Source organism: Calonectris borealis, chromosome 4 (genome assembly GCF_964195595.1).
Source record: "Calonectris borealis chromosome 4, bCalBor7.hap1.2, whole genome shotgun sequence".
NCBI lineage: Eukaryota > Metazoa > Chordata > Aves > Procellariiformes > Procellariidae > Calonectris > Calonectris borealis.
In genome coordinates, this window is record NC_134315.1 from 6,906,809 (window position 1) to 6,932,600 (window position 25,792).

Sequence of the window (25,792 nt, forward strand, 5' to 3'; positions counted from 1 at the left end):
TAGAGGTCTTTTCCAACCTGTATGATTCTATGATTCTATGATTCTATGATTCTATGACATCATAGAATCATTAAGGTTCGAAAAGACCTCTAAGATCATCGAGTCCAACCATCAACCCACCACCACCATGCCCACTAAACCATGTCCCTAAGGGCCTCATCTACACGTCTTTTAAATACCTCCAGGGATGGTGGCTCAACCACTTCCCTCGGCAGCCTGTTCCAATGTTTAACCACTCTTTCAGTGAAGAAATTTCTCCTAACGTCCAGCCTAAACCTCCCTTGGTGCAACTTGAGGCCATTTCCTCTCGTCCTATCGCTTGTTACTTGGGAGAAGAGACCAACACCCGCCTCGCTACAACCTCCTTTCAGGTAGTTGCAGAGCGTGATATGGTCTCCCCTCAGCCTCCTCTTCTCCAGGCTAAACAGTCCCAGTTCCCTCAGCTGCTCCTCATAAGGCTTCTCAGACCCTTCACCAGCTTCGTTGCCCTTCTCTGGACACGCTCCAGCACCTCCATGTCCTTCCTGTAGTGAGGGGCCCAAAACTGAACACAGGATTCGAGGTGCGGCCTCACCAGTGCCGAGTACAGGGTGCCGAGTGCCAGTACAGGGTTCTGCTGATGATGGGAAGGGTGCAGTGCTGTTCTTCTCCAGATCTCAATACAGGATTGGTTTATTAAAAGGGTTAGCCAGCAGGTTGAGGAAAGTGATTATTCCCCTCTATTTGGCAAGTGTGAAGACAGTGTCTGGCTGGAGTAGTGTGTCCCATTTGGGTCTCCCTAGTGTAAGGAGGGCACCAGCAAAGTGCAGTGAGTCCAGTCAAAGGCGGATGGAGCACATGGTGCACCAGGAGAGGTGAGCGGGCTGAGTTTGTTCAGCCTGAACAAGAGATGGCGAAGGGGAGATCTTATTGCTGTCTTCAAAAACGTGATGGGTTGTTACAGAGAAAATAGAGCCAGGCTTTTTGTGGAGGTGCACAGTGAAAAGGTGAGAGGCAATGGACACAAGTTGCAGCAAAGGAAATTCTGTTTAGATATAAAGAAAAAATTCTTCAGTAAGCAAACACTGGAACAGGGGTTTGGAGATGGAGATACTGAAAATTTGACCAGACAGGGCCTGGAGCAACCTGATGTAAACTCGAAGCTGGTCCTCTTTTGGATTAAAGACTTGTAGAGATCTCTTCCTACGTAAATTACTCTGTGATTCTAGTCTAAAGGACACATTTCTATTTCTTATATTACATTCACCATTCTTTCACTTGAACAGTTTCCAGTAGCACACTAAACGATATGTCGCATAGGTTTTGCTCTTTCTCTTCTCAGATGGGAAAGTGTGGGGAAGAAAGGTGTTTACAATGGTTTGGTTTAGTGTTGATGGGCTTTTCTAATATCTAAGCTGCTGTTTGTTGATATGGGAGAAAATGGGCTGAAGATTTACACCTGGCAGGGGATCGGTGCTGCTCCTTAGGTGCTGGGTGAGTCTGGTTTCTCTGGAATCAGCCTTGTAGGAAGTTCTCTTACTCTCCAGTGAGCACTAGTGATGAGGCTCCTTGGTGCAGAAGCCAAAGGACTGACTGTCCCCTGTGTTCTTCAGAACTTCCAGGTATTATTTAGGCTCCCCTACCTGCTGGTTTTTATCACTCATCCTGACACTGTGATTTACGATTATTCACTAAATGGTCATTTTTCTTCTAATCTATTTTAATTAGAGACAAATAATTTTACTGGTAGTTGAAGCTGAATTCAGAGGTGTAGCCAGAAGCTCTGATTATTCATTAGTGATCCGTGGCTTCAGTACAGAGGCTTGCTTCCTTCTGATTTCCTCTCCTTTATGTCTAGACTGGAGGCTGGTCTGTATCAGTTTAGCTCCAGCTGGAGACCTCTCCCTCCTTGTTTATCTCAGTTGTACCATGCATTTCATTAAGATCCTGTTATTAGCTGTATGAAATGGAGGGATTAAAAAGGATGAATGAAATGAGAAAAGACCCTGGAGTAAAGAACTCTATTAAATTCACACTAGAAATCCTTGTCAAATGCATATGAGAAAAGACTAGAAGTCTGTCTTTTTCAAGCTGTATGACAGTATCTCATTTTCCTTTCTTTCCTTTTTTTAAAAAAGTTATGCAGGGCGTAGTAAAAAAAGCAGGTGCCCAGCCCCTCCTTAAAATGTTGTTATAGTACCCAGAAGAAATACCAGTCTGTGTCTGTGGGCCATAAAGAAAAATGTGGTTTGCATGGCCCATGAACTCCGTGCAATGTCACAGCTGTTATATATAGCACGTGGCATTCTGATACTCATACTAATGAAAAGCATTAAGATGGTCTGAATATTCTGAAATTACCTGTTGGATCATCTTGCCTTAGTTTTCCTACACTCTTGCTTTAAAACTGGAGTTGAAAACTGGGTACTGTTCATGTCTCTGACATGAGCTTCCTGTATAATTTCAAGTGGCTCTCACTGTCCTTATTTAAAATAGAGATAAAACACTAATGAAATAGAAATAATCAGAAATTGATAGAAGTGCAATTGACTTTGATATTCAGGTCACTAATATTAATACTGCACTTTGAAATCCTTCTTTGAGATGTGTTATCAAAATGAGAGGAGATGTTTTGAAGGTGGGGTTGGGGTGTTTTTTTTTTGTTTGCTTGTTTTTTTCACTTAACTAGGAGTTAAATAGCAGCTCTGGAACATAGAGCTTACCACTGAGTTGGGTCCCATGTGTTTTCAATGTGTCTGGTCCCTCCAAGTGTTTGGTCTTCTAGTTTTTTGGGTTAATGTTGTAGAGTCCTCAGAGATGTAAGAAGTTAAGGTCAGTTACTGATGGAAGGGGTTATGCTGTTTATTGTTAATTTACTAGCATATTTGTAGAAATGTCCAGACAGTAGTAAGATTTTCTCTGCAGGCTGTTTTGCACCAAGCTGGCCATGACTGTACCTGATACCTGTTCCTATACCAAACTGCTCTCCTTGGCTAGTGTAGAGACCTAACCGGGGTTTCCATCCTCTTCCAAGAGCTTGTGGAGATCTCTGAGACCCGGTGCTGCTCAGAGCAGCCTTGGGACTGCTCGATTTGTGTCAGTGGATTGAACCGTTGGTAACCCAGGACTGACGGTGATTCCATGGGAAGTCAACATTTTTTGTGCCTTTAGCTGAATATTTGGGCCAAAGAGGTCTTTTGGTTTGGTTTTTAAATTATATCGGTGAGCTAAAATATTCCTTGCACTTAGTTAAGCACTTCTAGTAATATTCTGTCCCTGGGAAGCCGAAGTAACATTACTCTAAGGAGATCCCATGTTGCAATTGATTTGGACGAGTTATAGTTTCATTTAATTTTTTTATTCCTGTTTTCTGTCCCATGAGTACAACATTAGAAGTCTAAAGCTGTCTTTCAGTGAGGAATAGACAAACAGGAGCTTTTGTGTTTCTCACCATCTCCTCGGACAGTGGTAGCACTTACGGTTTGATGGTGAAAGACTTCCATGACCTGAACTGAGTTTTAGGATACATGGAGTGTAGGATTATGCTCTAAATTGGGATCCCTGTGTATGTGTTTATGCTTCCTAAAAGCATTGGTTAAAATAACTCCAAAATAATACTTACAGTATGGTCTTTGTGGTTTTACGTGAAAATAACGCAGAGCTGCTTTGTTGATATGCAATCCGGGTTTTTTTACCTTTTTTAGCCTAGAAATTAGTTTGGTTAGGTTATATGTCTCTTTCTGTTCCTTTTTGTATCAGGAGCCTACCATAAATCTGTAGGCTAACTCACAATACAGATTTTAAACCATCTGTCATCTCTGGAATATAATGTCAGTGCTTCTAAAAAAGCCTTTTCCACATAAACATCCCCCTCTCCAGAGTCAGGAAAAGCAGCCCTAAAACATACCATTTAGTTTTCAAATTGCCATTTATTTGGCTTGGAAAAAGGCAGGGCTCTCAAAGCAGGAACTATACGGTCAGTACTAGAGAGGGAAAACATCAGGGGCACACAGATGCTAAGCCCTGCCTTTTCGGACCAGTGAAGCTGGGTGAAGGTCTGACCCGGTCACATAGCAGAGAATGTTTTCTTCTCTAAAAGGCACGGATTTTATTCCCCTCAGTATCACACTTTGATGAATTATTTGTTCTCCCCCGAAAGGGTCTGAACGAAGTGGTGGGCTGTGCCAGTGCTGGGAGAAAGCTCAGCGCCGTGGACTGCTTTCTCCTGCAGTCCTGCTGAGCTGAAGCACGGAGAGGGGAGGAGCAGCGACAGGGCAAATGCCTCCGATGAGGCCCACGAAACACTATCTCTTGCAGGCAGCTGCTCGGAGCCTCGTGGCATGTGCCAGGCACAGCGTTCCTATCAACCCGCAGCTTCTCACCGACGGGTCGGGACCCCACACCAGCCCTACACACCCTCGATGCAGACCCTTCCTTTAAAGCATTGCCTCGAGGGCAAACAAATTCCCCTTGCTCATCAGCTGCCCATCTCCACTGGGCCAGGCAGCTCCACCGAACACAGCGTGAAGTAGAACAGACCAGCTTAGTAAGCCATCTACCTGCAATAAATTTGCTTCCTAAAATAGCTGCAGAGCCATGGGGTATTTTTATAGCAACTACACAGGGCTTTTCTGTTCTGAAGCACTGTAAAGAAAACTTTGAAGTGTTAGCTTGTGTGTAAACTGATGCAATTCTGCCTGAGTTTGAAAACAGCCTGGAACAATAAACCTGGGAAGGGTGAAGTACCTGCTTAATCTTGGTTGGGCTTTAGATATGATACTCAAGGGTGTCAGTGTAAATGTCAATCCCGTGAGACTCTCTACTTCTGGTGGTTTTAGTAGTCATAAGGTGCATTATCTGAACGATCCCAGTATTTCACAAGGTCTCTCCATCAGTAGTATTGTTATTTTAGCATTTCTGTCTTCTGTGTATAACAAGAAGTGGGGAAAAGGAAATCATGTTTGCCTTCTTTAGGCAAGTCTGAATGTAAGAACTCAATGTGAGTAAATGTAATAGCTGTGTGATAGCTCCAGGCTGGCCAAGGCCACTTCCTCCACCTGTCCCACTCGCCATGTCTCTTCACCTGTTTGTGCCGGGCCATCTTCCAGCTCCCATGTGAGGAGTGCCCTGGCTGAGGGAAAAAAAAAAGGTGGTGTCAACTGGAGTACGTGCTGCTTTGGGAGGATCAAGACTGCTTAAATTAGAAGCTTCAAGGACAGCCCTTGCTCCTGCTATTTCTGGTGTAAGGACAGTTGGGCGTCACTTTACCCTGCAGTTTCACCAAGAGGAGCAATTAGGTTTTGCCTGCCATTAGGTTATGTTAACCAAGTCGAAGTTTGCTTCTGTTGTAGCCTGGCTGAGAAGTCAGAGGTGGGTCTGGATGGAAAGTGGAGTGTCTTTGTGTTAGACACTGAGTCCTCCTAGGCCTGCCCTCTGTTTCCTTGGCACGGTGGGTGTGCATGATGCTTCAGAAATGCTCATGAGGACAAGGTCTCAGCAGCCAGAGCTAAGCAGGTGACTGTTCAAGTGGAGCTTTACACCTTGTTAATACGCGTGGAGGCAGTGCACAACTGGCCGAGTGACATGGGCACAGCTGCACAGTTGTCCTTGGCAGCACTGAACCAACGCCGTGAGGATGTTTGATTGGAGTTGCAAATGGGGTTTGAAGTGAGCCTGGTCTGTCACGGGGGTATCAGGGCCCAGTGCTTTCCTCAGGGGATTTTTTTTGTCACTGAGGCACCATGCGCCTTTGGTATTCTTGGTGCGTATTGGAGTGTCAGGCTGGCATGGCTGGGTATCCACTTCTCCCGGGGCCCAGGGTAGGGACAGCATCAGCTGTCACCCCTGAGGGTGAACAGGCAAGTTCTAGCTGCCCTGGAGCCATGGTTCAGGACCTATTCTGCTGCAAAATGACCACAAAGAGTCTGCAGGAGCCATCTCCCAGGGAATACCAGCCTGGAGCCGCCTCTGCAGCTGGTGCTTCCTCCACCCCAGTCCTTTCTTGGATATCAGGCATTTGGCCTGTCAAGGGGCTCACATTAACCTTTTCCCTGACCTTGTGTGCTGCTTATTTTCACATCCCCAGCTGTTGGATTTAAACTGGGAACATTTGGTGCAAAGACAGTGCCATTTATTTTTAATCTGTGGCACTGTGTGAACGCTAATTAGAACTGATAATAAGGAATGCAAACCTATTGGCACCCTTCTTGGTGGTTTCAACGAGCAATGCTGGCATGGTGACAGCTCAGCTGCTGCTCCATGCATAAGAAGCATGCACTAGCCAGTGAACATGTTGAGGAAATAGGAAATATTTCAGTGATTCCTAAATGTGTCCATCCCTGTGTTTGAGCAGAAGTTTGCCATCTTGGCTGCTGTGTGCCGATGGTATGGAAACATCAGTTATTTATGCGTAAAATAAGGGCTGTTCTATTTGTGTTGTAGTAGTACAATGTTCTAAATGTTTGGGCAGCCCAAACATCACTGGTGGCATGGTAACTAGAGAGCAAAACTTGGATGGCTTGGGATGTGGATTGCACCGCGCTAGTATATTTATAACAGTAGGTTACCATCCAGAAAATACCTGTGTGGTTAAAAATACTCAAGAGGATGGATTTGCAGACATTTCTGGAGGTAACCTGAGTCCTGGCCAGTACTCCTGAGAATTGCTGAGAGTCTTTTCATTTATTTCAGTGGCTGCTTTAGGGAAAGTGAGAGTTAATTTTACAGGCTGTAGACCAGGCCCCTCATGAGGAAAATAGCATCACCAAATCATCAGAACTCAAGACATCATGTGGGGACTCTCCCAGGTCTTGGTACCAGCTCTGGTGCTGATCCCCAGCCTATAACCTAGATGCTGTTAGGGATGTTGTCACATCTGGGTTAGCCTGTGCTCTGTGATGGTCAGATCACTGTGCTAGCAGATTCGGAGAAGGAGTAGAAGGATATAATAGCCAGGGCTGGCTGTGGCTGTACTGGTAAGTAGAGACAGAAGGAGGTTTGGTGATGGTGCAGCTGCTCCACTGGAATATGACAGTGATTGCTAAAGAGGAGCCAACAGTTCAGTTCCTTTAATATTCCCCTGATAATCAGGAAACCCCACACTATGGGAAGCTTCATCCTTTCCTGTCTCATGTAGTGGTAAACTTGAATAATGAAACCCAAAACCAAACCTCAAACCCTATGTAATGTAATTATATAAATAAATACAGTTATTCAGTTTGACAGATTAACTCCTGATGATAGAGAGGGTTTCTTTCCTCCTTTTTGACTTTGTTCTCTTGATTCCGTTGAACATCCCCTTACATTGCATCAGGAGTAGGAGCAAGTAACCTCAGTTATTTATCTTTGCTGCAAAAGAAACAATTGCAGCATTTACAGTCACTCTTACGGATCTTCCCCAGTGCGCTTCGACACACTTTTGTTGTTCTTCTCCTTTCCCCTTCTGCCCCGTGGCTGTGTCCCATTCTCTTTTGACAGAGAATGACCAGACACGCATGTAGCGGTCCAGACTGGGGACTGCTGCTGCTGATGTGCCTAATAGGATTATAAGATTTTCAGTATTAATCCTTATCGTATTCTTTAGGAAGACTAACCTTTTACTTAGATTTTTGCCTCCTGCTGCGCAATTAGTTGACTCTTCAGTGATTTCTTTACAGCTGCTGTTTTGTCCTTTTTCAAGGCGATTGTAATTGATGTAGAACTCAAGCATGGCGCAGTCCAAGAATGGTTAGACTGTTGTGGTTATTTGTTTAGTGCTGCAAGTGAGCTTTTCCTAACTCACTGATGAATATCACTACTTCCTTGCCTTTCCCTATACCCTGAGGGTGTGTGTTTGTTTTAGCCCAGGCTGTAGGAACGCATCTCTGTAGCTTTAAACTAGCAACTACTACCTCAAGTTCTGGGAGTCCCTGGTTTGCTGATCAGGATGTCTGCTTCTGCTTTTGCACAGAGGGTAAAAGGGCCAAGGCTTTCCAGGGTACATAGCTCATTCACAGGAGCTTTGAAAGATGGAAATGGGTGGGGAGTGGGTTGACTCTGTATTTGTAGCCTGGTTTCCTAAGGAAATGAGGCTTAAGCAGTCTGTTTTTCCACTGTTGCTAACTTTTGGATCTGCAAAGTGATTGTGGCCAAAATAGATGGGTCAGAGAGGTCTCAAATATTACGTTTCTACATTATTCATAAGAAGTAGCTGGATAGGAGATTGTCTCATAGCAGTGTCCGCCAGGAGGTAAAAGCTGCCATATTAACTCCATAGGTAGGTTGTTAATTTGGCTTGCCAGCTGGCAGGCACCAGTCAGGCAGTCAATGCATGTACCACGGAAGGAATCATAGCACATGTGGTTCCCAGGTCAGCTCGCAGTTGTGGGAGGGAACTGAGGGTCTGTGCTGCGATTTTGGGGATGTGTGGAAGAAAACTGAAGGTCCTGTGGTGTGGTTCAGAGAACATCAGGTAGAACTGGAGTGTTGCAGGAGAAGATTAGAGAGATGAGGAGAATCTGGGGAATGGCATGGTTGGAATTTGTGTAGTTTGGGCTGCTGCCCCTCAAACTGTGGGTTGTCAGGATAACTGTCAGGGAGGGAACAGCTTGTTTTAGAGGTGATGGGCTGATATGCAATGGAGGAGCAAGGAGCACAGGAGCTACAGGGTGAGGGAGAAGACACACAAGGAACAGCAGAGTAAGAAGCTCGTGGCACTAGAGTCATTAAAGGAGAGAAGGGACTGAGGTAGGATGTGGTAAAAGACCAAACCAACAGTAGGTAGGAGCAACAACGTTTTTCAGGCACTGGAAGGCAAGGATAAGAATATTACTTCAGCTTTGTAGGCAAGGGTCACCTCTGTGTGCGCGAGAGGCAAGGGGAAGAGGTTTAAATACTGGTGCCTCCAGGTGGGGTAGAGATCAGTAAAGCACACAAGGGAGGCTGGAAAGGAGACAGACAAGGAATGACTTAGTGACTTGGGCAGAGGGACGAAGAATCAGCCTTGGTTTTGTGTATGTTGTGCAGAAGGAGTGATTTGGCAACAGCTGAGCATGGGGATAAAGGAAGGCAGGAATCAACGATAACTTTAATTACACAGAAAACTTGGATGAGGGGGAAGAGAGAAGTATTGTCTTCAGCAGGGGAAAGGAACTGAGGGAAGAGATAGAGGATTGATACGTGTGTTTGGATTAAATCCATTGTACTCAAGCCTGATCCAAAGTCCACTGAAGAGAGTAACTTCAAGAGACTTTTTGGAATATGCCTATGTGCAGGTATTTGTCTCCAAAACCCTGACTATGCTTTATAGAAATGCCTGAACATCTTTTGTCTTCCATTTGAGGGTGTAAGGTTAAGTGACTCCAAGCCACACAGTAAGCCACAGCAGTGACAAGACTGGGATCCAACATTCCTTAAAACAGTTTTCAGTCTGGTAAACCATAGCAGTAATAAATGTCCATATATGCACACAACACACTACAAGGCAAATCAGTGAAAGTCTCAATCTCCAATTTAGGGAGAGCACATCACCTTATTAACTGTCCCTTGCTCTGCATATGCAAAAGTATTGCACAGTTTCCTTCCCTCACAGGAATTTTTTTCAAGTGTTTATTGTCTGCAACTAATTCTTTTCTAGTGATCCTGTAAACTGTTTGCTTCTTCAGGATTCAGTTACTTTCTGTTACCAGCACAAACTGAGGAAACGAATATCAATCATTCAGTGATTATTTGCAGGAAATAAAAGCGTGAGATAGCAGCCAGCCTGGGCCAACAAGGAAGGACAGAAATGCGGTATTTCTTATAAGTAGAGCCAAAAATATTATTCATGTGCTCAGCCTTTAGTTTCTGAATATTGTGCAGCTTTCTTCCTTTTGTGAGCTCTACCTTCTTTGGATTAGGTCCTGCTACCATGGAACTTGGAGGGAATATTTGTTATTAGCTTTAGTGAGAACAGGATCAAGCTATTGTCTGTGTATTCTTCCTTGCTTTAACCAGTGTTGCTGTTTGTTAAGATATTGCAAGGGATAAAAATGTGTTTAGTTTCCCAGAATCTTTCTGAGCATTTGTATCTAATCCTTGCATGTAGCACAGTCCCTGTGGGTGAAATAGGCTCAGAGCTGACTGTTTCCAGCTGACTGTTTTTGAAGCCAGTGTGAAGCTTCTGTAAAACACTGAATCTCCTCACTCAGTAGCTGCTTTTCTGAAGTGTGCATTGTGCTTAAGGTTTTGCTAAAGCTATGCTACAGTAGTCATGATGAATAGCAAGCAAATTGTCTTCGGTCACTGCTTTGGAAATCAAGATGTGTGCTGGCTCACCCCATTCTTTCACAAATACCTTCTTGAACTACGGGAAGTATGATGGTACACCATATCCCAGAGTGTTAATTTTTAATGTCTTATGCACGTAATGAACTCAACTGTAATTATGAGTCCCACGGCACACAATCGCTACTGGCAGGATGGAAAAGACGACTGTGGGTCCATGTGGCTCCACAATTAGGGATTGAAACATTGATCATTTCCATTCCCAAGAGCAGCAGAAACAGCTGTATGAATTTAAAGCAAAAGCTCCAGTGGAAAGAGGGGTAGTTGCAAGCCAATAAACATTCCCCTGCAATCTATTAAATTTAGACTTTGCAGCATCATCCTACTGCATTGAGTAAAACTGACTGAAACCTGGGCAGGGCTAAGTGGTTTTGACAAGCCTATGCTTATGTCCAGAACAATCGAAGTGAATAAGCAGCTAGGCAGTGGTGCAGAGAGGAGTTAGTATAAAAAATTCTCAATGCTTTTTTCTCAGTAGTGCTATTTTTAACTTACGGATCCTTATTTCTTCCTTACATGAAATCTTGAAGCTGACAGCATCCCTTTCAGACTTGAAAATGAACAGAAACTGTCTGAAAGAACAGTAGAGCTGGGATTTTTAGGCCTGATCCTGTTGGCATATCTTGGTGGGCAAATTCCTCCTCCTTTGATGAGCCCAAATCGACTTCATTGAACAGTGCAGGGCTCTTCCCTTTAGCATGTTTAATGTAGGATAAGGCCCCAGCATTCAAACCCTTGTGCCAGTAGAACTTGGATGCTGCTTTATCCTCTGCCAGAGTATTGAATAGAGGTGGAAGGGATTTTCGACAAATGATTCTCATTTTGTCCTGCCTCTGAAAGCAATACTCGTATGTTCCTGGTGTCACAGTAGGTTATTTTGAAATCAGGTTTTTAATTTCCTTTTGAAAGTGCGGTGGCCTTTTTTGGTTGGTTGGTTTGATTTGTTTTGTGTGTAATTCATAATTTACGGCTATGGAAACCATTGCAAAAGGAAAGCCAACGTGAATCTCTGCTCTTCATGTCACTGGCAATAGGTTCTCTGAATTCAGTGATGCAAAATCACTCCTGTACTGTACTTAGTGCACTCAAGTTTAAATCAAGTCCTAACACTTTTTGCTAGTGTGAGAAACACATTTAACAGACAGGAAGAAAAAAATCTTTCTCTGTGACAGGAAATCAATTTAATCCATTTGTTGTTTGTTTGTTTTTTTCCAGGCTTATATTTGGCACTCTTTACCCTGCATATTATTCTTACAAAGCCGTGAAATCAAAGGACATCAAAGAATATGTGAGTAATGAGGTTTGTGGCTGTGCTGCAGGGTTTGTTTTCTAAGATTGCTCCTCACCACATTATAAAGGTGTTGCCTGTATTCTGGGAAAGCTCATAAACCAGTGCAAGGGGAAGACTGGCCTGAAGGTGGACTGGCTGATTGCTAGGCACAAGTCTCAAATAAGGAGACTTGGGTTTGTGCTTCTGGCTCCTCTGCAGAGTTGATGCGCTCTTTGACAAATGTATGCTATTTCTCTGGTGGTGCGAGCTATATGCAGCTGACTTAAAAGGTGTTTGGCATCCAGAGCTTTGCGTGTTTTCCTTTGTTTCTGAAGAGCAGAATAAATCAAAGCCTTTTCAAAAAGCCTTGAAGCTTTAGCTGCTCGTTCAAAACAAGGATCAGAGGAGGCAATCCAAAGCACATATGACTGAATCCTCAGATAGAAGCATCCTTCCTTGTGGAGCAACCTATTTACAGGCAGGTCTGGCAACCTTTTGCTGAAAAATGTTCCCTGGGCCCCAGTTTCTAAAAGCGTATGGGGCCATCAGGGAAAGTGAAATGTGGAAGAATCAAAACTACTGGATGCTGTTGGGGTCCTGTAGGATTTGTAGTGCCCTTCACAACCTGAGCTCTGTTAACTTCACTGAACCCGGCTCAGCCTCTAGATCTTGACTCTTTAATCCTCTCAAGATCCCAGGGATAACAAGCCCATTTTCTCCTCTGGGTAACAGCGTAGATGGCTATCCCATTAAGTCCTTAGTGCAAGCTCAAACTGGGACTCACTGTGGCTGCTGACATTTTTCCTTTCTATCAGTCCCCTCCTTCAGGTAATGGTTTTGGATATTTTGAGAATCATAAATGTTACAGAACACATCAGATACTTAAGGCAAAATGTCCCTGCAGCCCTTGCACAGCTGTGCTTCTCAAGGTTTGTATACCCTTTGCTTGGAAATGCTGAAGATGTGCGCTAGCATCCCCAAGCAGTGTCTGCCACTGATCTTAACATTTCCATAGTCCTTTTCTGGAAAATATTTTGTTGAAGGGTCCAATTCCTGTTGGAAATTCAATTGCAAAAGAGGAACTGTCATCAGACACAAGGGGTCATGACCCAAATGTGGGAACAGCTGATCTAAGACCTGGTCTGCACTTACAATTGTTTTTCAGTTTAACACATCAGTTGTGGCAATATATCCGTTAGGGTCTGATTAAAAAAAAAAAAAAAGTAGTAATTTACACTGACACAGTACAAACCTTCATTTATTAGTCAAAACTTATATCACTGTAGTTTACTTTTATTCTGCTTGGTAATAGTCATTTGGATAAATGGTGTTTTAGGTTGATCCAAGCCCATCCACACCAGGTCTTGGTTCGTGTTTAAAAGTTTTGCTGGCAGTAATGTCTGACAGATCCATGGTGGCAGTGAGGCTTTGAGGGAGTCGCAGTTACGTAAAAAGTCTGGCAGAAGCTGCCCTGGGAAGACAATGCTCTCAGGCATTTGGCAGTGCCATTCTACTGCTGTAACACTGAATGTAAACATATATATAAATATACATATAAATCCTGGGGGAGCAGATATATAGCTGGGTGACCGGTGCTCAGGGAATAATTTCAGTACCTGCAGGGAGATGGAGGGAGACTACAGGTACTGTCCCCACTGCATCGGGGAGAAGATGGAGCAAGTAATTTCAGAGCTGGTGAGATCCACCAGAGATTTATTGCCTCCTCCATCCTCCCTTCCCCAGAGCAGCACCTGGTGTAGGTATCCCTCTTGTACTGCCTTCTTTCCAGCCTTTCCCTTCTATTCTATTCTGCAATTATCCCAGCCTTGGGTAATACGGTCCAATTCTTGAATTCATGGATTTTCATGGATTTTACTTCCTTAAGCTTTCTAACATTCCAGCAAAGCTGCTTAGGGTTCTCAGTTCTCAAATATAGTAAATTAGACAACAATTTTCAGTTAAATTAAAAACTTTTGTCTTACCATCTCTTTTCCTTTGGAGAGACAGATTCTTAAAGCTGTGTGAACTTTGATTTACAATCTTAAAATGGAAAAAAATATTAAGGGGGAATAAAAGGTTTTCTCTCATCTCCAGTACTTGGAAATTATTCCTTACATTATCTCTGTGGTGACAGTGCCACAGAAGAGGAGCACCACATCAGTTGATAAAAATCACTGGAAGGGCTGACAGCATGTGACAAATATGTTGTTTCTTTCCAGCCCAAGAAGAACCGATACTGCATACATCGGAACAGTTGAGCTGTGCTTTTAAATGCCATTTAGTGCTCAGTGACAAAAATCCCCAGATTCCTGAATTATTCGAGATACTACAGTTTCCCTGACCAAGTCACAATCCCCAAAGACTCTTTCTGTGTCTGTCACTATCACCGCAAAGGAGACCATCCATAAATCACGCACCAAGCAGTGGAGTTACCATAGTTGAACACGGTGACAGCACAGCACATGCTTTCCCTACCCGTATGAGGTAAAATGCTCTCACTGTTGGTGGGTTGACCGTGGCTGGATGCCAGGTGCCCACCAAAGCTGCTCTGTCACTCCTCTCCTCAGCTGGACAGGGGAGAGGAAATATAACGAAAGGCTCGTGGGTCAAGATAAGGACAGGGAGATCACTCAGTAATTACCGTCATGGGCAAAACAGACTCGACTTGGGGAAATTAGTTTAATTTATTACCAATCAAATCAGAGTAGGATAATGAGAAATAAAAACTAAATCTTAAAACACCTTCTCCCCACCTCTCCCTTCTTCCCAGGCTCAACTTCACTCCCGATTTTCTCTTCCTCCTCCCCCCAGGCACAGGGGGACAGGCAAATGGGGGCTGCGGTCAGTTCATCACATGTTGTCTCTGTCGCTCCTTCCTCCTCAGGGGGAGGACTCCCCACACTCTTCCCCTGCTCCAGCGTGGGGTCCCTCCCAAGGGAGATGGTCCTCCACAAGCTTCTCCAACCTGAGTCCTTCCCACGGGCTGCAGTTCTTCATGAAGGGGGGCACCAGTGGGTCCCTTCCATGGGGTGCAGTCCTTCAGGAACAGACTGCTCCAGCGTGGGTCCCCCACAGGGTCACAAGACCTGCCAGCAAACCTGCTCCAGCGTGGGCTCCTCTCTCCACGGGTCCACAGGTCCTGCCAGGAGCCTGCTCCAGTGTGGGCTTCCCATGGGGTCACAACCTCCTTCAGGCATCCCCCTGCTCCAGCGTGGGGTCCTCCACAGGCTGCAGGTGGATATCTGCTCCACCATTAACCTCCATGGGCTGCAGGGGGACAACCTGCCTCACCATGGTCTTCACCAGGGGATGCAGGGGAATCTCTGCTCCGGCACCTGGAGCACCTCCTCCCCCTCCTTCTTCACCGACCTCGGTGTCTGCAGAGCTGTTGCTCTCGCACATTCTCACTCCTCTCTCCGGCTGCTGTTCCATAGCAGGTTTTTTTCCCCCCTTCTTAAATATGTTTTCCCAGAAGTGCTACCACTGTCGCTGATGGGCTCGGCCTTGGCAGGTCCGTCTTGGAGCCAGCTGGCATTGGCTCTATCGGACACAGGGGAAGCTTCTAGCAGCTTCTCACAGAAGCCACCCCTGTAACCCCCCTGCTACCAAAACCTTGCCACACAACCCAATACACTCACCTAAGCCCTAGGTAAGGGATTTAAACTAATGGACTTGCCCTTGTCACTGCAATGGGCTCAGGGTGTGGATGTGAGGAGGCACCGCCACTCAACTGATGCACGCTAATTCAGTAAGTTGCGGTGAGTTGATTGTGCTCCTGAGTCCTCGATCATGGGATGGGCAGTTACCTCTTTATCACTTCCTGGCTAGTTTCCCCTGCCTGTAAATATTATGTAAGTAATTACATTTTGTCTTAATTGCAGTTTGGCCAACACCCTAGTATTAACCTTTGCTATTAAGATGAGCCAAGTGAGATTTTTAATGCCCTGTGATAGGGCTGTGGTCCTCTGCTGGCCAGTGGAGCTTCCTTTGTAGGGACAGAGTCAGGCTGCTCTTCTTTTCATGAGACAAGTCCTAAAGGCCACAATCTTCCTTCCCAAGGGCTTGTGTGGAAATCTGACATGTGTTACATGCTGAGGTGGGGTGAGCTCTGGCATCTTCAAATCCAAAGTAATTGTTAAATACACAGGGGGTGGAAAAAGAACCTTTTTTTTTTCTGTGAGAGTTATTCTGCGCACTTGTGCCTGTAAGAGACAGTTCAAGGCCCTTGGGGAAAAATAACCTGGCTACTGTTTTTGTTTACCAGGTCAAATGGATGATGTACTGGATCATATTCGCGCTCTTCACGACAGCAGAGACATTCACGGATATCTTTCTTTGCTGGTGAGCACCAAATGGGAGAGGGTCTTCAGCATGAGATGGAAGGAAAATGGAAATGTTTACAAGGGGAAAAAACAGGCACAAAGGTGCACAGTCTCCTGAACACGGGGTTAACAGCTTCAGGTGCATAGAGGTGTTTTGTCTGGAGGAGCTCAAGTTTGGAAATGTTTGTTGCTTGGTTGCCCTTTTTAGTAAGGCCTTTCTAGTGGAGACCAGTGAGATCAGCAGACTTCAGGACAAAAATTTAACTGTAGTGCATGGCCCTCATCTAAAGCCTGTTCCTGCTTAGCCCTGCATGCCTCTAGTGAGTCCTCCAGACAAAGGGAATCGGGGGTACTTGGCAACATGTCAGACCTGTTGAAAAGGAGATAAAAGACGTTATTGTCTCCCTATCTAATTTGCATGCAGATCTACCTCCACTGTGTTCATCTGGAGCTTTGTTTTTTTGAAGGATGTATTATGTGGGTCTCTCGAGAGGAATGTCAGAGGGCTTGTCCAGCCTGTGAAATCAAGTATACTGTAGAGATCCTCAGTGAGGAGGAAGACCAACCGGGCAAATCCATGCTCAGAGTAGAGCATTGCAAGGCCCATGGAGTCGGGCCTGGATGCTGTATAGCCCAGCTGGCTCGGTGACAGTGCTGTGCTAGCCCAGCAGGAGTCTGTCTGGGTGCAGCTGGGCTGGTGCACAGCCATCACAGAGTCTCTGTGCTGCTCTTGCTTGCCCCTGCCTACAAAGGATAGCGTTGGTCCGTCACACCGCTGGCAGCAACATGCCTGCCCGCATGAGGATGCTGCTAGCTGGCCAACCTTGAGCTCTAGAGTTTGTCCTCCAGAAAAGAGTCTGGATAATCTAATCTCAAGAAGTCCCTGGCTTGTTGTTACAGCTAAAGCATGTCCTGTTGTTAATTCGTGTCCTGCATATTTTGCAGTGCTACCTGAAAGCCACAGTGTGGATCTGCAGCTTTATGTTGCATGTTGCTTGGACAAAAATGGTTCTTGTATTTCAGTTTCAGTCAGATAAGTGTTATCTTAAAAACAGAAAGGCAGAGAGATGAAAGGTGCATAAATATATCAATGAAATACTGATTTGCTGGTTTGCTCTTTGCTGCCTCATAATGACTAGGGATGCTATGAAGGCAGCATCTGTGCTCTTTGCATGTAGAAAGCTCCTCTTATCACACAGCAGAGTCTCTTCCAGACCATTAAAAAATGGCCCTGGTACCCAAGTAAAGATTTACCCACATGCCTGCTTGAGATGTGTGCAAAGGTGAGTGAATGTGTTTTAGTCTTTGGATTCTTCGGTAAGCAAAAGCTGTCCTAAGCTAGACTGGCCAGTCCCTTTCTGTGCTGAGCATCTCTAATTAAGGGCAGTGGTTAAATTGGGAGTGGGCATTAACAGCTCTTTTTCTTCTAGGTTTCCATTCTACTATGAACTCAAAATAGCTTTTGTAGCTTGGCTGCTGTCTCCATACACAAAAGGCTCCAGCCTCCTGTATAGGAAATTTGTTCATCCAACGCTGTCTTCAAAAGAAAAGGTAATCACAGGTGCCCGGGTCCTCTCTGGGTGGAGCAGATCTACAGTATGTTTACTCCAGTCTTCGTATCACTCATTTTCATTCAAGGATTGGGAGTTGCTGATTCTCTTCCTCTGTCATTTGATCATCTCTTTTTGGTTGGTGTTTTTGTTCTTTGGGGTTGTTGTGTTTTTAAATACTGGCATCTGTTCAGCGCACTCACACATATTAACTTATCTTTCTGCACTTGAGAAGTTGGGAGGAAGGGAGATAAAAATACCTCCTGAGCTGCTTTGCACGTACTGGCTGAATATAGCTGGAGTGCTATGTTGTGGCTGCATATAACAATTAGAGAAACAGGCTCTGGCAGCCAGGGCTCCTTAACTTTGTTCCCAGCTCTGCCTAAAACATTGTACAGCAATGAGACAAATAGCCAAGCCTGTCTGAAAGGGGCTTAGCAAGCACTTGCCTGGGTGGGAGATGTAGAACATGCTGAAGTAAGGCATGTAGCATGTTGACGTCCTGGGTTGAGAAATGTCTTGCTCAAATTCATGATGCTAATTTCGGGGGGCAGACATTACAGCTTGGATCATTTGCCTGCCTAGGAGATTCCTGTGGCTGTGAATGGGACATTGTCAGGCAGATCCATTTGGCTCATGTGGATACATGGATCAAGAATAGCTATCAGTCACATATCAACATGCAGACTACTAAGAAGTGAATAACTGTTTCCCACATTGGCAACTATGGAAATGAAAGATCTCTGTTTAGCCACAGGCAGTGCGTGAACAGTCCAAGAAGGACTGTGGGGGTCAGTCCCTTGTCTCTCTGCTTCCTGGGAACTTCTGCTTACGCTTCTCACAAGTAGAGCTCGTGCATTTTGGGTTGCCACCTCTTATCTACTAGGAATAGGGAGGGAATCACTAAACAGCCAGCAGCTTCTCGCACCCTCCAGTCGCTGCTAACACAGCTGAGTACTAGAAGTCATTGTCATCCATTATCATCCAGACCGCTGTGTCTTGAGGGAGGGAGGGTGAGGGCAGGAACTTTCATAACTATTTCACTGTATATTGAGCAGCATCAAAGTCCAGAAGCTCTGGACCTACCAATTCCATGGGCATGTTGAAGCCAGACACTGCAGTGATGTGCAGAGATATCTCAGATACTTCTGAGACCACCAGTCCTGGACCTAGGGCAGTACAGCTGCAGCTGCCCAGTATCATAATATAATTCTTTTTAACTATGGGGCAATCCAGTTTGTCTTTAGAGTCCATAGATTGCAAATGGCTCCTGACACAACCTGATCCATTCTGCCCAGGTGGATGTGTCTGTCTTGCTTCCAGGACCTATTGATGGTGGTTGCACTGTGCAAGTGTATCCCAACTTTGGGTCCCAATCTTCCATTCGCAGAATAAAGAGTTCCCAAGCCTGCAAAGGGAGTTACTGCTCCCCTGCAAACCTTTCCTCTTTGCAAACGTTGGCTGTGAACTTCTCTCCAGCCAGGGTAGAGGAAATGGAGGACGTCTGCCTCCTTAAAAGATGACCTGGCCCTGCCAAGAGTTTGAGGCTGGGAGCACTCTGAACTTGTCCTTCTTGTGCTTTTTTTTTTGTTTGTTTTGTTGTCTGCTGTGACAGGAGATCGATGACTGCCTCGTCCAGGCAAAAGACCGGAGCTACGATGCCCTTGTGCACTTTGGGAAGCGAGGGCTGAACGTCGCAGCCACGGCAGCCGTCATGGCGGCTTCAAAGGTAAAGGTGCGGGTCAGGATGATGACTCATTAGCATCTCATCTGCATCCATTGCCAACAGCAGCCACAGTGTGGAGGAGGAGAGATGGTGAGGGTAGAGATTCGCTCACTGATTTTGATCATGCCTCCCAATCTCCCATTCACCAGCCACACAGGTGCCTCTTGGGATGAAGACAGCAAATGTGGTGCCTAGTGAACCTATAGAAGGTTGGAAATGCAGGATTAAGACTAGGGTCTGCCTCAGGCCTCTGTTGAATTTTATATTTTCCATAGCATTCAGTACCCAGGTGACAATGTTAGCAGTGCTGTTCATCACAGCCTGTGCTCTTCATTTTCGCTGTCAAAATAGGAGCATGTTTCCCATGAAAGATGCTGACGTTAGGTGATAACAGTTAACAACCTGACAGGGAAATATTTTTTTTGGTCAGCACCTTCTGCAGTGAAGGGGAAGGCCATCTGCAGCCCAATTTGTCAATTGTTGTGCTGAATTGTTGAGAACTCTGGAGGATCTAGTGACCTATAAATTGGGTACTGACAGAAAGCAGATGTGATCTGAAGTTCATGAAGGGTAAAAGTTTGTCTGCAAAGCTTACACATGACATTCCTCGTGTATAATTGTCTGGAGACATGTTTATGTAAGAGTGAATGGGAAGTGGCATCAGTTGCTTTTGGAGAATGAGTAGATGTTGGATGAGTGGCCTCATCTGAGGAGATGTATCCTGTACTCTGTTCCTGGCTTAGAGCCAGAACCAGGAAATAGTTGTTATCTCTGTTCTTTACTTGCGTAAAAAAACTGCAAGACTTGATAACTGCATTTTGTGGTCCTGCTCTCTGGCCATGGATTGTCATGGTAGATGATAATCAGGGTAGATGTACACAGTGACTATACCCTTGTGTTTTGGGGGCAAGACTTGTATAAAAGATACGGCTTTCATGCAGTCAGATACAATGCCTCTTGCAAAAGGATAGTAGAAACCTATGGGCAAGGCGGGTACTTGTATTAGGAAAAACATGTGAATGGGAGTTGAAGGAAATTATTTTCCTCTGTCAAATGCTTTTCATATGGCCTCAGGTACATCATTTTAGTATGTCTTGGACTTACCTTCTGTAAAAATGCATAATACATCCTTAGGAGGCCAAATACCATTAAGTCTATAAAGCATGTTGAATGCAAGGTATTAGAGAAGTGGGGAGCCCCTGGGATATGCCATACACATGTAGGATCGCAAGGACATGCAAAAGCTATATCCTGTTCCAAAGAAAAGCCAAAAATTGCTTGGCAGGGAAAAGGGAAGCATTATGCAGACTGTGGTTGTCAGGCCTGGCTCAGTTCTTTTCCTGAACTGTTGCTCTTCAGTGGAGGCTCTGCTAACCCAGGGACTGCTGGCTAATCCAAACCTGGACTGAAACCTGGGATAAACGTGGAGCTAAGGCAAAGCTGTGTGTTATATGCCCAACAAAACAACATTTGTGTGATGCCTCCATGACACTTAACACTTTTGCTGCTGCTATGTAAGCCTGAAGAAGTTGCACCATGGACATAAATAGGTTCTGGGAATGCCTGTTTTGCCACACTGCCTTTGCTCTGAGCCCCTTTCTACAAGGTGCTGCAGACTCTCTGTGCTAGAGCTGTTTTTAGGACAGAGTTGGAAACTATGTGTGAATCCCAAAGAAACTCTGACTCTTGTTTTGGGTAGCTCCTGAATATGAGAAGCTCAACAGTAGCCCAGCCGCACAGTGCCAACCTGTTAATCTCAGGACTACAACAGTGTCTTCATCAGCTCTTCAACCTGAATGAACCGTCAGCACCACAGTTTTTCTTCCCACTGTTCTGCTTTTCTGGTGTTTTTCTTAAGAATCTCACTGCCTTGAAATGTGGCTCCAGTGGCAGTGGGAAACTGGGTAGAAGGGAGAAGAGTCTCCAGGGTACAAGGAATCTGTTGTTTTGCATGAGTTAATGAAGCTCCCCATTCAGTGCTGGAAGAAAGCAACTCTGTGACTCGTGTGGTATTGTTGTATGGCGCATCTGCCAGCCTAACTTGAGAGAAAACAGTTAAGATATTGCAACCTGTAAATGGACCAGAAGAGTCTTTCCTGCACGCTACTTTGGGAAGGGGAAAATGATCTGTTGATAAGATTGATAGGTTGTTATTGGATTGATTGATTGATTTTTACAACAAAGCAAGGACTGTTCATGTCTTTGCTTCAGCCTTGACATTTAAATTACTCTGAATATGTGAGGAAAAATAGGACTCCTGGCTTCCTTCACCACTTCGGCATGTGGCCTCCAGCAAGTTGCTTGCTTCTGTGTGCCTCAGGATGCAGATGCAAGAGACAGGGTGAGCTGATCTGACAGCTCTCCTCCTCCAAAAAGGGGTGATGCTCCTGTTCCCAGTGGGTTACTGTGCACCAGCTCTTTGGACCTCCTCAGGTTATCTCTAATCTATCAGAAAGCTTATCCAGAAAGAGAAAGAAAGGCAATACTGTTTTTCAAGCCCACAAACGTGTCTCATGAGTGCCTGAGGGACAGAACTGCATTGTGAGGAGTATGGTCGGAGGAATGGAAAGCAAGATCTTCCCTTCCTGGTCGTGGGAAGCAGGCAGATTAGCTCTGCTGCTCATGGAACCACACCCTTGATACCTTTACACTCTTCATGGTGTAATAGTCAGGAACAGTTAAAGCAGCTTCTGTCCCTTGCCCTTTTCAGACTGAATTTGATGTTTTTCGGGCAGGGAGAGCTGAATGGCTGTGATTTACAGCCTGATGCGTTGCAAGTACAGAAGTGCTGAGCTGGGGTTCCTCAGGTATTCAGGATGTGAAATGTGGTGGGTCGGGTGTGGACCTGTCTCCATTTAGCTGTCCCTGCTGCTGTGAAGGGAGCCATTTCCAAGAGAGGAGCGATACAAGCAGGTATGGGTGGTAACAGCTTCTGTTGCCCTGGTTTTCAGCTGCTGTTAAATGTATGTCAACGCCCTTACTTGCTCACTTGAGAAGAAGGTATAACAGAGCTAGATTATCCTGCATGAGAGAAGTTTAAATGACTAATTATCTGGAAAACACTTTGAGTGACAAATGCCAGACAAGACTGCAGTGCTGTCATTAGGGTGAAGTTTCCAGGGAGGGAGGAAAGAGAATGCTATTTCTAAGGCTCGTCCTGGCTTTCCCAATGCCAAGGTTTAAGGGTATCCAACTAGTCTGTGTTGAGTGTAGATGGGAAACTGAGCCCTGAACAGGTTCATTGGGTTTCAGCCTTTAACGGATTGTTTTAAAATCAGAACCTATAGAGATGACCATATATTCAGAAGCACTGAGCTCCTGCAGCTCCCATGGAAAACATGGCTTTTACCAGCAAGTGAATGTGAGGATCTGTCTTATTTCCTGCTTCACTTGGATTAATGGGCAAGGAAAAGATGCTTTTGTATTAAGAAATGGACCCTCAGACTTTGCAAGCCAGCATCTTCTGGTGGCAAATACACAGTGAGATGCTGGGCTGAAAGTGTACTCTGTACAAACCTGTTTTCAGGAAATAAGCTTAACTCTAAAGGCTCCTGTACTTGGAGACATGTCTCCCACTGTGCACAGCCCTGTCCTCTCCTTTCTCTCTGAGCTGTGGTAACTGATCTTGTGCTTGTGCTCCCACAGGATCCCTCATGATCTTTGTCTTTGGTGACAAGATCTTTGGGCAAGACCCATCTCTTCATTCTTTTTATCCATCTTGCAGCACAATGCGGCTGGCGCTCTGATTACTGTTTGTGTGTGACAGGCTGCTACTTACACGTTTACCACAGGCTAAGATGCTGCAAGCCGTGCACAGCCGCACCTTCCTTATCTCTGATCCCATGGCCCTTTCCCCTTTCTATCTTAAATAGCCTACAGTTTTAGTTAGCCAAGTGCAGGTTTGTCTCCCTTCCCCTTCCTCCTGCTCCCTTCCCCTGTTCTGTTTTGTTTTGAAGCCACAGTTGTGCTAACACTGGCACAAATCTGTGCCAATTCATTTTACAGGCTGAGGAGCTGTCAGTGTCCCAAGTACCCTGCGTCTGCCCAGCTGGCTCACTTGGGTGTTTTCTCTCTCCCCGGAGAGTCTATTTTTGATGCTCTCTAAGCAGACAGAGCATTGGATATCTGGTCTTATTACCCCTGCTAGGTGCTCAACACAGATCTTTTCCGTGCCCCCAGCAGCTTGTGTCCCCACCAAGGAGCATAATCTCACTTGGGGCTCTGTAATCCTGTCCTCATTGCTTGGTCATTCTGTCACACGCTGTGACTTCAAGTGGGTCAGTCCTAAGTGGCGGGATTAGATGACCAGGCAGTAAATCCTGCTGCTCTGTGTGTGTTTTCAATTAGTTCCAGCTAGTTCAGCCATTCCCGCTCCCAAAGGGCCTGGGGCACTGACCGCCACCTTCTTTCCAGCTCACCTGGCAGGAGGAGAGGAGAAGCAGAAAAGGAGCCTGCTTTTGGGTCAGACCAGAAGGGGAGCAGCAGCAAGGCTGTTACAGCCCCAGTAGTGGGGCAGGCGCAAGGCCTTGGCCAGGCAGTGGAGCCATCAGATGGAGGCCTGGGCATAAGTGGGCTTTTCATTGGCACCAGTCAGGTTTCTAATGTAAGCGGCTGGGACACGTGTGTGGCTGCGGTGAGGAGAGGTACCGATGCTTGGAGGCAGCACCAGCCTTCTGCAGCACACTCGTATGTACTCCCTCACTGTCACCATGCTCCCAGCACTTTCTCATCCTCCGCCTGTCACCTGCTGCCTTGCCCTGTCCCCAATTCCCAACCCTTCTACTCCCTGTTTCTCTTCCCAAGACCTGGCCCAGCCCTGCCATTGCCTCCTCTGTCTCTACAACCCTCCCATCACCAGTTTCACACTCTCCCCCAGCTCTCTGACCCTGTCCTTCAAGCTCCCGGGTTTCCCAGATCCTGTATGCATGTATCCTTATTCCTCACCCTGAACAAACCAATTTGACCAAGTCAAATCCTGCTCCCAACCACTTAACCATCTCCAAGCTGCAGCCTCAACTCTGCTTTTCAAAGGAGAGCTGCAAAAAACATCCCACAGCCAACAGATCATTGTAACCCAGCGGTTTCTGATAACGTATCTTCCTCTGCCCTTCTTCTGCCCTCCTGTGTGTAGGGCAGGCACTGTTTGCACAGCAGCTGGTGTGGCCCGTTGTGTGCCCCTTGCTACAGCCCACCTTTAGGAAGGGGTGTGGGGCACAGCGTGCTGCTGGCAGTGGGTGCAGTGCCTTGGCAGGAGATGATAAATGAGGTGGAGGGAGCAGGCACGCATGACTGATGTCGATGAAAAGCCCATTTGTGCCTAATAAGTCTGAGAAACAGTCCAGGAGCCTTTCATGCGTGGGGAAATATGGCTTGTGGTGCTGCCAGAGCTAGCAATCACTCTGGTCATCGGTTAAAAGGACCAGGCATGCAGACGAAAGCGGGAGGGTTTCAGTATGTGCATCCACCTCCTAAACGTGCAGGAGTGCAGTGTCAGCGGTTCCCAAACTGCTTCAGCTCGCAACCACCTGTCTGGTCCGGCATCGTCACTTCCATTTCCACCTTTGGGTTCACCACCCCCAGGGGGGTTGCAGCACCGCTACTTTAGGGTCCCTTAGCCCAAGAAATTTATTGTGAAGTTTCCCAGTGCGTTTGCTGGTTTTTAAACCAGGGCACTGGAAGGGAAATGCTGGTGATCATTGAGATTTTATCCTCCCTAGTCAAACAGCATCTTTTTCTTCATTTCTGGTATCTGGCTGGTATAGCCAGTGCAACTGCCTGAAAGTCAATATTTAGATCCCTCATTTTCCATGAGAATTGAGACCTATTTACTCTGGGTGTTTGGAGCAAAAACTTGTGCAGGAAAGAGATGCTGCCTTTTGTGGTATGTCAGTGGAGAACTGCACGTTTACTTGAATTGGGAAAGAGGGAGGCAAGGAGTGGGGAGCATCCTTCCCTTTAACAGGCTGGAAAAAGCCTCTTTGTAACGATGAGATCCCACTGCTTGGAGGGGGGTTGTTTCTTTGTGGTGTAGTCCACAGGTGGGTGTCTCTGCTTTTTATGTGTATGTGAGTCCCTGCACATGGTGCCCAGTGTCATGGTCATGTCTTGACTCTATTACTTATACTACTTCTGATAGACCTTATTCTCAAATGTATCCATGAACAGTTCTGTCCAGTCTGCTTAGTACCATATCTGTAATGGCCACACTGTGTGCCCTGATCTGTGACATGGCCAAGAGTTGCGGATGTCAGGAGTGGTTTAAAATGCGCAGTTTGAGAAACCTTTGGGGACTTGTTAGTGTTATCGCAGAAGGGCTGAGCATGCTGCTTTTGAAAGTAGCTTCCTTTAAAGGATCTCCATTTGGGATCCAAAATCAAAGATCTCATGGCTGAGCTATGTTACACCAATAAAGAGGAACAATGAATGGCTTTCTTGAAACATATGGTAGTGTGCCACTGATCGCAGTATTTTGTGAACTGTTCCTGTCTTGGTGTGATGTGTCTTTCATTCTTAAGTTTTTGAGAATCTGTATTTCCCAAATCAATAAAAACCCAATGCTGTTTGAGCTACAACCCAGGTAGCTGTTTCCAGTTTCTCTCTCTCGTTGGCTCTTTCGTTGGTGTCGCCAAGAAGCAGACAATAG

General features: G+C 45.7%; 1 protein-coding gene across 11 annotated transcripts in view; it reads left to right on the forward strand.

Annotated features, from left to right (window-relative positions):
- REEP1 (receptor accessory protein 1) overlaps nt 1-25,792 on the forward strand; it is a 71,110-nt gene that overhangs the window by 16,607 nt on the left and 28,711 nt on the right. For 8 of the 11 annotated variants that reach the window (XM_075148487.1, XM_075148484.1, XM_075148480.1 and 5 more), the window contains exons 2-4: nt 15,816-15,892; nt 17,304-17,424; nt 19,039-19,152. In XM_075148487.1, the coding sequence (XP_075004588.1) occupies nt 15,816-15,892; nt 17,304-17,424; nt 19,039-19,152 (312 nt within the window). Of the gene's footprint in view, nt 1-11,496; nt 11,570-15,815; nt 15,893-17,303; nt 17,425-19,038; nt 19,153-25,792 lie in introns of all 11 variants that reach the window. The other 3 variants (XM_075148489.1, XM_075148481.1, XM_075148491.1) reach the window with 1 other exon arrangement.